Here is a 17,128-nt window from a genome sequence, read left to right as displayed (position 1 = left end):
GAAGGTGAAGAGGGAGCAGGTGTCTCACGTGGCAGGAGCAGGAGCAAGTGAAGGGGGAGGTACTACACACTTTTCAACAGCCAGATCTTATGGGAACTTACTCACTATGCTGAGGATGGCACCAATGGAATGGTGCTAAACCATTCATGAAAAAACCACCCCCATGATCCAATCATATTTCACCAGGCCCTGCAATGCAATCATATTCTACCAGGCCCCACCTCCAATGTTAGGGATTACAATTGAACATGAGATGTAGAGGGGACAAAAATCCAAACCTTATCCATTTTAAATGAAAACAATTCCTAAGGCCTCCACTGTTGGCTTACATTACTTTTATTATAGATAAATCTAGGTATCAACTTTTTTCCTAACTATAAGGTCAAAACAGATTTGCAAATTAAATAAAACAGTTATAAATCATACATTTCCAAATCAACATTAGTTTAATGTGCTGATTGTTGTTTGAGATGAAATTGCCATTCCTGCTGTTGGCTCCCCGACCCTGGATGGGCATTCTTCCTGTCTCTACTGGGTAATTCCAGTCAGCCTATGAAGAAGTTGTGATCGTTCTCACCTAAAAGACAAATAAAAATGGACAGATGTGGTGGCTCATGCCTGTAATCCTATGGCTTGAGGCCAGGAGTTTAAGAACACCCTGGACAACATAGCAAGAACCCATCTCTATCAAAAAATTTAAAACTTAGCTGGGCACAGTATTAGCTAATTGTTACACAAAATTAAAAATTAGCTAGGCATGGCATTTAGAAATTAGCACACACCTGTAGTTCCAGCTGTTCACGAGGCTGAGGCAAGAGCCTCACTTGAGCCTGGGAGTTCAAGGCTGCAGTGAGCTATGATCGTGCCCCTGCACTCCAGCCTGGGGTGACAGAGCTAGGCCCTTTCTCCAAAAAAATTTAAAAATAATAAACAAAATGAAGCTTTCCCTCAACCCTGCATCCGTCTCTCACTGCCATCCCCTCTCCCTCTTCCCTTTGTAGTTTAACTCCTCATCAAGGTCGTCTGGAATTGCTGCCTCTACTTCCTCCTCTCTCATCTTCCATTTTTGTCCTATCTTTATATTGTAAAAATAAAACAGATGCAGAAAGTCGAAGAAAGCAACAGGTAGTTCAAGGAGTTACTCTAAGGTGAGTCTGATTGTCACTACCACTCAGATCTTGAAATAGAGCTTTACCAGCAGCCCCAGAAGCCCCACCTGCCCCGATCATAGCCTCCTCTCTCTCCTCAAAAGCAACCACTAACCTGACATTTGTAGTAATCTCTTCCTTGCATTTCTAATAGTTTTATCTCACTTGAGTGTATTCCTAGACGTTGTAGGTTTAGTGCTGCTCATTTTTCTATCTGTAGTTTTCTTCGCCATCCCTTTCTTTTCCTTGCATTTGGTCTGTTGAAGAACCCATGCCTTTTGATCTGTAGTTTCCCACAGTCTGGATCTTGCTGATTGCACACTCATTGTACAGCACAACAAGCTCCTTTGTCCTCTAAATTGCCTGCATATTTTCAGGGCTTGATCAGACTTAGGTTCACTCCTTTTGGCAAGGTGGTGGTGTGATCTTTCATCAGGAGTGCATGTCTGCTTGTCTCACTTTTTGTGATGTTAGGAGCTATTGATGATTACTGCCTAGATCCATTAATTTCTAGGGAGTGACAAATGGTGATATTCACATTTCATCATTACTTTCTCATTTATTAGTTGAAATTCATGCTCATTTCCTGGCTCCACTCATTTCTAATGGGGGGAGCAAAATGGTGATAGTCTAATTCTATTCATTGCAACAAAATAACAACTAAAACTGTATTTGTAATTTGGGAGCTGAGAGGTAACTCTATTCAGCATATGGGTGGAGAAGCAGAGGACAGTCAGTCTCCCAAGAGAAACGTAAAGCAAGTGAGTGACAAGGAGAGAGGAGCTCTTGGTTCCTGACAGTTGTTTATTTCTGGTTCCAGTCTCTTTTTTGATTCACATGACATAACTATATTTTCATAATAAATTCCTCCTTTGGGTTTAGGTTAAGTGAGAGTGGTTCCTGTTACTTTAGTTAAAGAACTTTGGCCAGTGAGGGCACTGTGTACACTTACGATGATGTTATTACTATTAGAAAACGCAGGCTGGATAATTAGCTACTGTGCTCGGTACGGAAGTTAGTTGATGTTTATGGATTTTTGTTCATTTTAAAATTCAGGTAAGCTGTTTCTTTACCACTTTTCCTTTCTGACGTGTCTTCCTTAAAGAATGCCTCCCTAAAATAATATGAATAGATATCTCCAACATCAAACAATAGTTTCAAAAAGTGAAATTTTTATCTAGTGGAAGGAATAATACTAAAGTAATAATAGCTAATACTTATATAGCACATAATTTTTGCTCAGTATTGTTTTAAAAATAGCAAAATGTAAGGTAAATTAGAAGAAATCTTTTTAGTAAATGAGATTTTATGTCAAAGTGTATGGCATATGAATCATTTTGCAATCAGAAAAAACAGACAATTGGTTCAAATATCTTGAGAATTGTATCTTACAAAATTATGATCGTGTGTTGTTTATGCTTTCCAAAAGCATTACAATTTGCTTTTGAGATTTCCCAGCTCTCTCCCCATCCCCCGCCTATGTCTGGGCCTTCTCTTCCCTGGTCTCTGCTTACGTTTGTTTGTTTGTTTGTTTGTTTTTTGTTTTTTTGAGATGGAGTCTGTCTCTGTCACCCAGGCTGGAATGCAGTGGTGCAATCTTGGCTCACTGCAACCTCCGCCTCCCAGGTTCAAACAATTCTCCTGCCTCAGCCTCCCGAGTAGCTGAGACTATAGGCGCACGCCACCACGCCCAGCTAATTTTGTATTTTTTTTTTTTTTTGAGTTGGAGTCTTGCTCTGTCCCCCAGGCTGGAGTGCAGTGGCATGATCTTAGCTTACTGCAACCTCCGCCTCATGGGTTCACGCCATTCTCCTGCCTCAGCCTCCTGAGTAGCTGGGACTACAAGCGTCCGCCACCGCGCCCGGCTAGTTTTTTGTATTTTTAATAGAGACAGGGTTTCACCGTGGTCTCGATCTCCTGACCTTGTGATCCGCCCGCCTCAGCCTCCCAAAGTGCTGGGATTACAGGCGTGAACCACAATTTTGTATTTTTCATAGACATGGGGTTTCACTGTGTTGGCCAGGCTGGTCTCAAACTCCCAATCTCACTGATTTGCCCACCTCAGCCTCCCAAAGTGCTGGGATTACAGGCGTGAGCCACCATGCCCGGCTCCATTCTTCTTATGTTTGATCCCACTCTCAGCACTGTCTTCCCAGCGTGATGCCCTGACAGCCCGGTCAATTTCCTAGGGCCTAGCTCTTCCAGCACCTTTAGTCTTTACCTTTTTTTTTTTTTGAGACAGAGTCTTGCCCTGTCACCAAGGCTGGAGTGCAATGGCATGATCTCGGCCCACTGCAAGCTCCACCTCCTAGGTTCAAGCCATTCTCCTGGCCTCAGTCTCCCATGTAGCTGGGACTACAGGTGCCCACCACCATGCCCAGCTAATTTTTTGTATTTTTAGTAGAGACAAGGTTTCACCGTGTTAGCCAGGATGGTCTGGATCTCCTGACTTTGTGATCCACCGGCCTTGGCCTCCCAAAGTGCTGGGATTGCAGGGGCGAACCACTACACCTGGCCTGGTCTTTAACTTAAAGTAAGAAAAACCCTCCCAGTTTTGCTGCTGTTTTTACATTGGCCTGCAGTGCCTTCTAGAGTGCCTGTTAGTGCTGGGGCTTGCCTGTTCCCACACCGTGAGATGCTTGCCGCTTTCCTCTGCTGTCTTCCACACAAAGATAACGGTTGGTGATGTGTCCCTTCACCATTCCTTATCACTCTGTTGCTTTGCAAATGTCACCCATGGGCTATGGATTTTGTTATCTAGTTAATCCATCTGGAACTGGACTGTAAACAGTAGATTCCCGCATTCTTCCAGAGTCTCTCGTTCCCTCTCTTACCGCTGCAGTCGGCTTCCTTCCCCACCACAGCACCCAGACTGCTCTCGTAAAAGTCAGCAACAACCCTCCCTCTGTTAGATCTGAGGCCTCATTTCTTTTTCTTTTTTCTTTTTCTTTCTTTCTTTTTTTTTTTGGGACAGAATCTCACTCTGTCATTCAGGATGGAGTGCAGTGGTGCGATCTCTGCTCACTGCAACATCTGCCTCCTGGATTCTTGTGCCTCAGTCTCCTGAGTGGCTGGGATTACACGTGTGTACCACCACACTTGGCTATTTTTGTCGTTGTTGTTTTTTGAGACAGGATCTCACTGTGTTGCCCAGGCTGGAGTGCAGTGGCGCCATCTCAGCTCACTGCAGCCTCTACCTCCCAGGTTCAAGCAATCCTCCTGCCTCAGCCTCCTGAGTAGCTGGGATTACAGGTGCTTGCCACCATGCCAGGCTAATTTTTGTATCTTTAGTAGAGGTGGGGTTTCACCATGTTGGCCAGGCTGGTCTCGAAATCCTGGCCTCAAGTGATCTGCCCGCCTCTGCCTCCCAAAGTTCTGGGATTACAGGCGTGAGCCTTCGTGTCTGGCCTGAGGCCTCATTTCTTGATAGCGCTTGGCACAGTTGGTCTCACCCTCCTTCCTGAAACACTTTCTTCGTTTGGTATCCAGGACAACACACCTTGGGCTTTTCTGCATTTCCGGCTGGTGCATATCACTGCTGGTACGATTAGCCCCATCGAATGCATGAAGATATGTGGGTTAGAGAGGCTAGATAATTTGTCCAAGGCATCCAACTAACTAGCAGCATAGTCAAGACCAATAGTTAAATGTTTCTTAAGCATCTCTTGTGTGCTTGTCACTGCACTTGACTCGTGAACAGTAAAATGTCTCCACCCTGGACGAACCTGCACCGTAACTGGGCAGGAAAAGGGAATACTTGAAATTAGTAGTGAATAACTAGTAGTTATCACTAGGAGTGATAACTAGCAGTGGGAAGCAGAGATGCAGGTGGGCTAGAAAAGCTGCAGAAAGTGAGAGAGGGAGGATTCCCACTCAGCCTTTTCGGCGGGTGAGATTTGAATAGGAGGCAGGGAGGAATAATGAGGAGGAGGGGCAGTCAGGCAAATGGGGGAGTTGAGGTTGAGGAGGTTCCAAACCAGGCCACCCAAAGGCTTGAAAAGCTCCCGGTCTTGATGCCTGTGGCCGCGTCTGACCACCACCTCCTTCCCTTGTGAGTCTCACATGGCCTCATTTCCAAATCCACGGAGCCATCGTTGAGCCTGTGGTTCCTCCATCCGTTCTTTTTCTTGAAGTCCTCTCTAACCTAACCCCAGGGAGCATGAAGTCAACCATCCTCACCAATGCCTGGAATTTCTTGACTTCCTATCCCTCTGCACTCTCAGGCTACAAAGCTCTTGCCTTAAGTCTGTTCAACCACTGTGCGTAGGCTGCTGTGACTGGGTGTGTTGGAGACACTGCAGATGTATTGCCTTGTTTTTTTGTTTGTTTGTTTTTTTAGAGCCTCGCTCTGTTGCTCAGACTGGAGTGCAGTGGCGCGATCTCAGCTCACTGCAACCTCCGCCTGCCGGGTTCAAGTGATCCTCCCGCCTCAGCCTCCCAAGTAGCTGGGATTACAGGCACATGCCACTGCGCCCAGCTGATTTTTGTATTTTTAGTAGATACAGGGTCTCACCATGTTAGCCAGGCTGTTCTCGAATGCCCTGCCTCAGGTGATCTGCCTGCCTCAGCTTCCCAGAGTGCTGGGATTACAGGCATGAACCACTGCGCCCAGCCTGATCTATCATCTTTAATATCAGCCAAGCCCTTGACCAAGGCAGGTGTGTTGCTCTTCCTCTCTGTCCCATAGCAGCCTGTCCAGACCACGGCCAGCCACTTCTCGCACTGTGCCACTGACCAGGGCCCTCATCTTTCGCCCTAGCCTGTACAGTCAAGGACTCTCCTATGTAGCCCTTGCAGGGCACCTGGCTGATGGCAGCTTTCACTAAATGCTTATAACACTAGTGAGTAAGTGCTTCACATGTCCATGGGACTCTTGACCTGAAGCATATGATAACTACTGTGATTTTAAAAGCCTGCAGTGGTAGAATTTCGGGAGAGGGAGGCAGCCGGGAGCCAAGAGCTACTCCAGGAAACAGGTGTGACAAAACTCAACAATGCAGTTTCACATCACGACAGAAGAGACTGCACACAGAGGAGCAGTGCGAGTTCTCTTCTGGTGCTGGTTTACGACCTTTCTGTTTTCCCTTCTTTGTTTGCCTTTTCCTAACTGTGAGTTCAGTGCCCCCCTGGCCATTCGTCTTCCTCTTCAGCCCTGTGAGAATGGGGGTAAATGTTGAGAAGGGACATGAAGAGAGTTCATAAGTAAAGAAGGCGGTCATCACCATTATTGTTATTGCTATCACTGTTACTAGTAGTGTGGTTCTTAGTAGCCCTAGGAACATGAGGATGAAGACCATGTCAGATGGACATTGCCCCCTTGACTTGTAAATTCCCATTCTTGGAAATTTGGCACTCTTGCTTGGACTAACAAGTGTCTATTTGGCAACAAATGAGATGGGGCTGTAAGCCAGCAAAATCTCAAAGCCAGGCTGGGCGCGGTGGCTCATGCCTGTAATCCCAGCACTTTGGGAGGCCAAGGTGGGCGAATCACGAGGTCAGGAGTTTGAGACCAGCCTGGTAAACATGGTGAAACCCCATCTTTACTAAAAATACAGAAAATTAGCTGGGCACAGTGGCAGGCGCCTGTAATCCCAGCTACTTGGGAGGCTGAGGCAGGAGAATTGCTTGAACCCGGGAGGTGGAGGTTGCAGTGAGCCAAGATTGCACCACTTCACTCCAGGCTGGGCGACAGTGAGATTCTGTCTTAAAAAAAAAAAATCTCAAAGCCAGCAGAGACCAGGGACGGTTCACTGCACCCGAGTGACCTTGTCCAGAGATGTGTGTCCCCGAAGTGCATGCTCAGAGTCTGTGCAGGCCCTGGGAGTAGCTGTCCCTGCAGCGGGGCACAGACTCTGTGCAGGAAGATGCTGAATAAACAGCGCCTTCCTGAACAAGTTCCATTCTCAGTAGCCCATGGGTTCTCCCGTGGTTACATGTCATCTCTTCCCAGAGAGTCTTGACATCTGTGAGCACCTCCCCTCCCTCCACCCTATTGAGTCGATGAGCAGCTACAATGGTCATTTATTTGAATGAACACAGAGAAATCAATTTAATCAAGCAAGGGAATGGAATGCAAATCCAAAGTCAAGAATGTACCTTCTTCTTAGTTCTCCTTGTAAACCAAAAAGTATCTGAGACAGATTTCAATCAATTTAACAATTTATTTTGCCCAAGTTTAGGACATGCCTGTGACACAGCCTCAGGAGGTCCTGATGTCACGTGCCCAAGGTGGTCAGGCTACAGCTTGGTTTTATAGATCTTAGGGAGACATAAGACATCAATCAATACAGGTAAGATGTATGTTGGTTTGGTCCAGAAAGGTGGGACAACTGGGAGCCGAGCATAGGGTGGAGAGCTTCCAGGTCATAGGCAGATTCAAAGATTTCCTGATTGGCAATTGGTTGAGTTGTTATCTAAAAACCTGGAACCAATAGAAAGGAATGTCTGGGTTACGATAAGGGCTTGTGGAGACCAAGGTTTAATCATGCAGATGAAGCCTCCAGGTAGCTGGCTTCAGGCAGAACAGATTGTAGATGTTTCTTATCAGACTTAAAGAATCTGTTCTGTCAGGATTTTTATTATTATTATTATTTTTTATTGAGACAGAGTCTTGCTCTGTCGCCCAGGCTAGAGTGCAGTGGCGCAATCTCCACTCACTGCAAACTCCACCCCCTGGGTTCAAGCGATTCTCGTGCCGCAGCCTCCCAAGTAGCTAGGATTACAGGCGCCCATCACCATGCCCAGCTAATTTTTGTATTTTTAGTAGAGATGGGGTCTCACCATGTTGGCCAGGCTGGTCTCGAAGTCCTGACCTCAAGTGATCCACCTGCCTTGGCCTCCCAAAGTGCTGGGATTACAGGCGAGAGCCACTGCATCTGGCCTGTTCTTTCAGTCTTAAGGTCCATGTTGACATTAATGGTAATGAGACATGGCCAACCCTCCCCCTCCTCTCATGGCCTGAAGTAGTTTCATAGGTTTACTTTGGGATGCCCTTGACTGAGAGGAGGGGTCCATTCAGATGGTTGGGGGACTTGGAATTTTATTTTTGGTTTACACTCTATTTCATTTTCCTCTCATTCTCTTTGTCCCCCCACCTTGAGAAAAGTCACCCCAGACTTCCTGCCATTCCGCAGATAAGTATCAGGTCTTGAATGCTTTCTTCCGTAGCAGCTCGAACTAGATGAGTAAGAAGCAGCTTGTCTGAGTCATCAATTTATCAACCAGAAACAAACTCAGGAAATGCGTCTTTAGCATCCCCACTACCCCCACCCCAACCACCAGGCCTTTCATGGAAAGTTTCCCATGGGACCCCCCCCCCCCCCCCGCCCCGAGAGACTCAGCAGGGGGCTCTCCCTAGAGGCCCTGGGCTGCTCCCACTGTCTGCTGGCCCAGGAAGTCCACCGAGATCACAGCTTTTTATAAACACACTTGAGATTCTGTTTCCTGAGTACAGTCGAGGTTCCCCCTCCTTTTTACAAGTTCAAGATACAGTACTTCGAAGTTCCACTGTAAATTCTAGATCCCTTGAGATTTTGTATGCTGGCCAAATACTTAGTTAGCACAACTCTGTCGGCCACATAAAGTGGAACAACCCTTACTGCCTGAAAAGGTTTGTTTGGTTGACAGCATACGGAATACCAGTTTTGTTTTCCAACTGGAAAAGCACCACCATATGCAGATGTGATTGGTAGGAAAATGGGTCTGTGGCTACATGGATAATTTTGGTGAATGTGCTAAGGTAATGTGTGTACATCGTTGTTCTTGTAACAGGTTCAGTGTGTGGGAGCTGTCCTGAGCACTGGCAATGTGGACGCCAGATGCCAGACCAGAATGGCGGGGGCTAGACCAGAAACCCAGAGACCTAGGTTCTCGTTAGAACTGAGCCACCAACCAGTGCTGTGGCCTGAAGGAGTCTCAACTTCTCTGAGTTTCAGTTTTCTCATTTGGTGTAAAAACTGCAGTTGCTTATCACGTAGGATTACTATGAGAATCAGATGAAATATATCTGTGAATGGAAACAGCTTATATGAAATCTCTAAAACCCTATGCCAACATAAAATTTTGTGCAAGTAAACACCTTTTACGTTCAAGAGTGAACAGAACCAGAAGTCTTTTTTTTTTTTTTTTTTGAGACAGAGTTTTGCTCTTGTCACCCGGGCTAGAGTACAATGGCAAGATCTCGGGTCACTGCAACCTCTGCCTCCCGAGTTCAAGTGATTCTCCAGCCTCAGCCTCTGGAGTAGCTGGGATTACAGGCGGCCACCACCACACCCAGCTAATTTTTGTATTTTTAGTACAGAAGGGGTTTCTCCATGTTGGCCAGGCTGGTCTCAAACTCCTGACCTCAGGTGATCCACCTGCCTTAGCCTCCCAAAGTGCTGGGACTGCAGGCGTGAGCTACCATGCCTGGCCAGACATGTTTTATTCCAACCAGATGGCTTGCTTCTATCTTTGTTTGGTGCTTCCTACATCAAATGTTTTGTTTTGTTTTTTATATTAATTAGCCTCTGAGACAAAAGAAAAGCTTGCATGGTTTTCTCTTGCCGGGTTCAACAAATACTTTCCTGGCATGCTAACTGCTTGTCACCATGGGAGCAACCACAATAAGCAAGCCAACATGAGAACTGGCAACACAGACAAAGGTCCTTCAAACATTCGCTGGCAACACACTTGTGGAATGTCACCGTGTCTGCCTTTCGGGGATCCAGTCGCAAATGAACATCTGGGTGCAGAGCTCGAAATATCTCTGTGCACCTGTCTTGTCACCTCCCACTGACTCCTCAAACAGTCCTGTGAGATCTGTTATTACTGCCATCCCTGTTCCCCAGCTGCAGGAAGCACAGCTTAATCTGTATCATTGACACGTGCAAGGTGACACCAGAAGTCATGGAACTCAGGCCAGGTGTGGTGGCTCATACCTGTAATCCCAGCACTTTGGGAGGCCGAGGCGGGTGGATCACCTGAGGTCAGGAGTTCTAGACCAGCCTGGCCAACATAGTGAGACCCCGTCTCTACCAGAAAAATACAAAATTAGCCGGATGTGGTGGCGGGCACCTGTAGTCTCAGTTATTCGGGAGACTGAAACAGGAGAATCTCTTGAGCCCAGGAGGCAGAGGTTGCAGTGAGCATTTCACTCCAGCCTGCACAAGACAGAGCGAGACTGTAACTTAAAAAAAAAAGAAAGTAATGGAACTGAGAATCAAAAACATTCCCAGGTGCAAAATTCTGAGAAATATATAATATTCTAGTCTATGTGATTACAGCATGTTTTTATTATTAACATTTTAGCATATATTAATTAATGCACACATACATAAACATATATACAAATAAGTACATATTTCCCCTTAACATAACTAGTAATGCCCTAGAGCAGGGGTTGGCAACTACAGTCCCCATAGGCCAAATCTGGCCCACTGTTTGTTTTGTAAATAAAGTTTTATTGGAAAGCCACACTCATTCATTGATGTATGAGACATGATTGCTTTCATGCTACAACCACAGAGTTGCATAGTTGTGACAGAGACCTAATGGCCCACAAAGCCAAAAATATTTATTCTTCCTCTTAACAGGAAAAGTCAGTTGAGCCCTACCCTAGACCTACTCAACCACTATCTTCTACTCATCAAAAAAAGCACAGAGGAGGCTAGGCATGGTGGCTAACGCCTGTAGTCCCAGCACTTTGGGAGGCTGAGGCGGGCAGATCATCTGAGGTCAGGAGTTCAAGACCAGCCTGACCAACACGGTGAAACCCCATCTCTACTAAAAATACAAAATTAGCTGGGCATGGTGGCAAGCATCTGTAATCTCAGCTACTCAGGAGGCTGAGGTAGGAGAATTGCTTGAACCCAGGAAGCAGAGGTTGCAGTGAGCTGAGATCGTGCCACTACACTGTAGCTTGGGCAACAAGAGCAAAACTCCATCTCAAAAAAAAAAAAAGCACAGAAGACTGAGACAGGAAGATGACTTGAATCCAGGAATTGGAGGCCAGCCTGGGCAACATAGCAAGACCCTGGCACTTAAAAAAATACATAAAGTGGCCAGGTGTGGTGGCTCACACCTGTAATCCCAGCACTTTGGGAGGTCAAGATGGGTGGATCACTTGAGCTCAGTAGTTCGAGACCAGTCTGGGCAACCTAGTGAGACCCCATCTCTACTAAAATTACAAAAAATTAGCCAAATGTGGTGATACATGCCTCTAGTTCCACCTACTTGGGAGGCTGAGGTGGGAGGATTGCTTGAGCCTGGGAGGTGAAGGTTGCAATAAGCTGAGATTACACTACCACACTCCAGCCTGGGTGACAGAGTGAAATCCTGTCTCAAAAAAGAAAAAACAAACAAACAAAAACAAAACAAAACAAAACAAAAAAACCGTGGAGTGAAAATGGACAGAATTAAAAGGAGAAATACAAATTATATATTTAAAGAAAAAGCACCTGGGCATTCCTTGGCTCTCCATGCCTTGTGAACGATCTCTTCTGTGTATCTGCTGTCTCCTGGTCTCCTCTGTCAAGGCAGCCACTCACTGAATTGCAAATGTGTGTTCAGTTGTTGACTTCCCTCCAGACTGTGAGCTCCTTGAAGGCAGGCGCTATGGGTTATTCCTGTGTGCATTCCCTCAGCACAGTCAAGTAGGTACTTCTTGGTTTTTTGGGTTTTTGTTTTTTTGGGGGACAGGGTCTTGCTCTGTCACCCAGGCTGGAGTGTAGTGGCATGAACATGGCTCATTGCAGCCTCAAACTCCTGGGCTCTACAGATCCTCCTGCCTCACCCTCCCAGGTAGCTGGGACCACAGGTGCATGCCACCACACCCAGATAAGTTTTTTATTTTTTGTAGAGATGGGTCTTGCTGTGTTGCCCAGGCTAGTCTTGAACTCCTGGGCTCAAGTGGTCCTCTCTCCTTGGTCTCCCAAAGTGCTAGAATTACAGGTGTGAGCCACTGTGCCTGACCGACTAGATGATTTTTGTCAGGGAGATAGACAAGGAACAGCTCCTTAGAGTCAGTGAGATACAGGTATGGTGTGGGCAAGCCCAGATCACCCTGGGAGGTCATAGAGGGGATTGGACTCAGCCTTGGGGAGTTGAACAGGCTTCCTGAAGGGAGTTAAGTGCCTAAGCTGATTTCTGAAGGATTAACCAGACAGGGAGAAGGAGAGTCACAAAAAGAATATCACGTGGAAAGGCCTGGGAGAGGCAACAAGACATGGATGAAGTATAGCTCTTAGCAGTCAGTGATGTGGAGAATGGGTACCTCCTGCCAGTGTCTGGACGTTGCTTTGTGTGGTCAATACTGCAGAGGTTACAACTCTGGACTGGTGACTGAACTCTAACCAGTGTGGAGCACACTATGACTTGGAAGTTGTTTATTCCAGGCCACAGCTGCTTATTAGCAATTCCACAGCTTCAGAAGTACAGCTGTCCCTCAGTATCCACGGGGCATTGGTTCCTGAAGATACAAATCCACAGGTACTCAAGTCCCTGATATAAAATGGTACAGTATTTGCATATAACCTATGCACACCCTCCCATATACTTTAAATCATCTCTAGATTATTTATAATTCCTAATACAATGTAAATGCCATGTAAGAAGTTGTTATATTGTATTGTTTAGGAAATGATGACAAAAAAAGAAATCTGTTCATGTTCAGTACAAATGCAACCATCCTTTTTATTTTTCCAAATATTTTCGATCTGTGGTTGGTTGAATCTACAAATGTGGAACCCATGGATATGGAGTGTTCACTGTATTTCCCTGTCTTAAGATCTGAGTTGTACAGTTTAGAGGTCAATTTTCATGCCAAAAAGCAGGACATAAATAAAGGAAAACATACAAGTGTTGGTAAACGCACTTGGTGGTATCTGGTCCCTGAAATCTTTGGCCTTGACTTGTCGGTTATCACGAAGCTTGAGATGCCAGCATGGCTAACATGGTGAAACCCCGTCTCTACTAAAAATATAAAAATCAGCCAGATGTGGTGGCACTTGCCTGTAGTCCCAGCTATGCAGGAGCCTAGGGCAGGGCAATCGCTTGAACCTGGGAGGCATAGGTTGCAGTGAGTCGAGATCACGCCACTGCACTCCAGCCTGGGCAACAGAGTGAGACTCCATCTCAAAAAAAAAAAAAAAAAAAGAAACGTGAGATGAGAAAAATGACACATTTAGAAAAAACAGAACAAAAAAATTTCTTAAAATAAAACCCAGTGATGTTCATCACTGGGTAAGCAAAATATGATCTGTCCCTACAATACAATATTATTCAGCCATGAATATGAAGCAGGTTCTAATACATGCTACCACTTGGATAAAGCTTGAGAACATTCTGCTAAGTGAAAGACGCCAGACACAAATGTCACATATTGTATGATTTTGTGTATACGAAATACCCAGGATAGGTAAATGTGCAGAGACAGACTGTAGATTGATGGTTGCCAGGGGCTGGGAAGAAGGGGGAAACGGGGATAACTGCTTAATGCATATCAGCTTCCTTTTGGGGTGATGAAAATGTTTCAGAACTAGGTGGAGGTTGGTGGTTACTCAGCATGGTGAATGCACTAAATACCATTGAATTGTTTACTTAAAAATGGTTTACTCAGCAGGGTGCTGTGGCTCATGCCTGTAATCCCAGCACTTTGGGAGGCCGAGGCAGGTGGATCACCTGAGGCCAGGAGTTCAAGACCAGCCTGGCAACATGGTGAAACCCTGTCTCTACTAATAATACAAAATTAGCTGGGCGTGGTGGCAGGCGCCTGTAATCCCAGCTCCTCAGGAAGCTGAGGCAGGATAATCACTTGAACCCAGGAGGTGGAGGTTTGAGTGAGCAGAGATCTGTGCCCCTGCACTCCAGCCTGGGTAACAGGAGAGAAACTCTATCTCAAAAAAACTAAAAAAGGTTCACTTTATGTTCTATCAATTTGCTTCAATTCTTTTTGCCTCAATTAAAAAAAAATGTTTTAAAAGGAACTACCTAGGAGTAAGAAGGAGATGTAAATATAATTTTGTTGACAGTTAAACCTATTCAATAATAATGATGTTTTTGCTGGGCGCGGTGGCTCAAGCCTGTAATCCCAGCACTTTGGGAGGCTGAGACGGGCGGATCACGAGGTCAGGAGATCGAGACCATCCTGGCTAACATGGTGAAACCCGTCTCTACTAAAAAATACAAAAAACTAGCCGGGCGAGGTGGCGGGCGCCTGTAGTCCCAGCTACTCGGGAGGCTGAGGCAGGAGAATGGCGTGAACCTGGGAGGCGGAGCTTGCAGTGAGCTGAGATCCGGCCACTGCACTCCAGCCCGGGCGACAGAGCGAGACTCCGTCTCAAAAAAAAAAAAAAAAAAAAAAAAAAAGATGTTTTTGCATTTTGAAAAACTGATGAAACAAAACCCAGTGATACACAGGCAGCCCTCGTGGTTCTGAGCGAGCTGCGGGGACTCCTGCAGCCCCGCCAGGGAGCACTGACGGATGACGCACCTGACAGCTTTCCTGTCTGTTTCTCTGATAGAGGTGGAGAAAACCCGGTGCCAGCATGAGCGAGAACACATTCTCGGGGCAGCGGGGGCGGCGGACCCACAGCGACCCATTCCTCCAGGGCTGTTCGTTCCTGAGTGCGATGCGCACGGGCACTACGCGCCCACCCAGTGCCACGGCAGCACCGGCTACTGCTGGTGCGTGGATCGTGACGGCCGCGAGGTGGAGGGCACCAGGACCAGGCCCGGGATGACGCCCCCGTGTAAGTGGGTGCAGGCCGTGCTTGGGCGTGTGCCTGAGAAGGACCTCGGGGACCGGAATTGCTGAACACGTACTTGGCTCTTCTGCTGCGCTAAAGCTTGAACTGTTCCACTGGCTCCAGCCCCACCCCCTCCCTCTGCACCCCTCTTGCCTCTCACCCCGCTCCTCCCCATGCTTCCTCTCCTCCTCACACTCTCTGTCCTCTTACCCTCTTCTTTCTCTTTCCCCATCCAACACACACACATGTGTAGGGTGTAAATACCCAGTGGGGCCTGCCACAGCAGTACCCTTAATGGTAGCAAAGCGGCTGTGTGTGCTCCGGGCCTCCCAGAGGAACTCTTTGCCAAGGGAGGCTGGAGGTGGAATGTTCCTGCTCTGGGATATGGCAGGGACGGTGGGGACCAACCTGAACGTCTTCCCCAGGGCTCGGTGTCCTAGGCAGTGGGACCTGTTCAGACCCTTGCAACCCTTACCTCCTTCAATCGTGCCCTAGGGCCTTTAGCTACTTGAGTTGATTTTTCAATCCAAGGAGAAAACAGCCACAAAGCTTTCTGCGTGAGCTGATTTTAAGACCATCACCGGAGGCAGTGGGAAGCTGCTGTCCTAGGGGCCAGGGGCCCTGTGTGAGGCCCAGCCTGGTGGCTGTGTGACTCTGGACAGACACCTTCCCCAGCCTCAGCGTCCTCAGTCTCAGCCTAAGACATGAGGCAGAATAACCCTGAGAGTGATTCCCAGCTCTAAAATTCTGCTTCTGTTGCAAATGTAGAAACTGGTTATTGTCACAAATTATCAAAAACCAATATAATAAATCTTTGAATCTCCACTCACAATTTAGCTAAAAATCATAGATTGATTTCCTATCAGATATTTCCCCAAAGCTGCTAATAAACAGTAAAACAATTACTCAGAAACTTCACTCATTCACACAGCCAACATTCACTGAGGGGCAGTGCTGTGGTGGGTGCTAGGATATCCAGAGGAAAGTCACGGTGCTGGGTGCCCAAGAAGCGGAAAGGACGGTGAATAAACAGGAACAGTGTAGGGAGATGAGCTTTAGGAGAGGGTGGACAGCGACCAGGGAGCCGAGGAGGAATCCTGGCTTGTGTGGGGCGATGGGCTCATGGGTGAGGCTTTCCAGAAGCAACACTACGTGAGCCACGTTTCTAAGCCTGCATATTGGTCATGAGGGCAACGAGGAGCCTGGGATGGGTTTGGAGCAGGTGCCCATGTGAAGCAGGGTTTAGGTTTAGAGTATCACTGGCTGGGGGTAGAAGCTGAGAGGCAGGCATGACAGTCCCTGGCAGGGGGGAGGTGAAGGCTGTTGCACTAATGATGAATCCAGGTGAGAAACGGATGGATTTCAGAGATATGAAAGAGGTCAACCAGATTGGTTTATGTCACCGATTGGGTGTAATAGGCAAGACAGACAAGAGAAAGTGGCCTTGGGGACAACCTTGTCCAGCTCTCACTGTAGAGAGCAGGAGACCAGGCCCTGGAAGATGTATGCCCTGTGCACACAGCGAGTGAGTGGGCGGGGCCAGGACAGGGCTCAGGTCTCCAGACACCCTGATCAGCCCTCTTAGCCCTCCTTACTCTGCAGCACAGCTGTGTGTCCCTCCTGGGACATTGTCTTGTCAAGTGAATCAAGGAGCCAGCCAGGGTTTGAGGTCAGCAGATGAAAAGGCAAGCCTGACTCTGAGGGAAAAGGAGCCCCTGGCCATGATTTTGTTCTTGAAAGCCCATAAACATCATGCTCTTGCTTGTCAGGCCCCAGTCTGTCCATCCCTGTGGCACCGGGACAGAGTGCACTGCATGGGGCAAGCTCATTCTGATAGGCTCCTCCAGCATGAAAAAGCTCAATAGCTTGCACTAGAGCATGGCTCCCTGTGGGCAGGGAGTTCAGGGATGCTGTTTTTGCTGTTGTGCTATCACTGGTGCTGCCGGTGCTGCCGGTGCTGCCAGTGCTGCTGGTGCTGCTCTTACTTGCTTCACTCCTCTAGTACCAGTGCCCAAAGCAGAGCATACTGTAGCCAAGCTTTTCTATTACGAGGGAGGCCGGCCGGGCACAGTGGCTCACACCTGTAATCCCAGCACTTTGGGAGACCTAGGTGGGCAGATCACTTGAGGTCAGGAGTTTGAGACAAGCCTGGCTAACATGGTGAAACCCTGTCTCTACTAAAAACACAAAAATTAATTGGGTATGGTGGTGCGTGGCTGTAATCCCAGCTACTCAGGAGGCTGAGGCACAAGAATC

At 47.2% G+C, this 17,128-nt stretch overlaps 1 protein-coding gene across 1 annotated transcript in view; it reads left to right on the top strand.

The window, feature by feature from the left end:
• The window catches only part of NID1 (nidogen 1), a 95,757-nt gene that overhangs the window by 63,262 nt on the left and 15,367 nt on the right, over nucleotides 1–17,128 (top strand). The window contains exon 13 of the mRNA XM_031659706.1: nucleotides 14,648–14,875. Coding sequence (XP_031515566.1) covers nucleotides 14,648–14,875 — 228 coding nt within the window. The remainder of the gene's footprint in view (nucleotides 1–14,647; nucleotides 14,876–17,128) is intronic.

This window comes from Papio anubis, chromosome 1 (genome assembly GCF_008728515.1).
Source record: "Papio anubis isolate 15944 chromosome 1, Panubis1.0, whole genome shotgun sequence".
NCBI classification, from domain to species: domain Eukaryota; kingdom Metazoa; phylum Chordata; class Mammalia; order Primates; family Cercopithecidae; genus Papio; species Papio anubis.
Note: the sequence above shows the minus strand (reverse complement) of the source record. Positions and strands in the feature narration are given on the sequence as shown.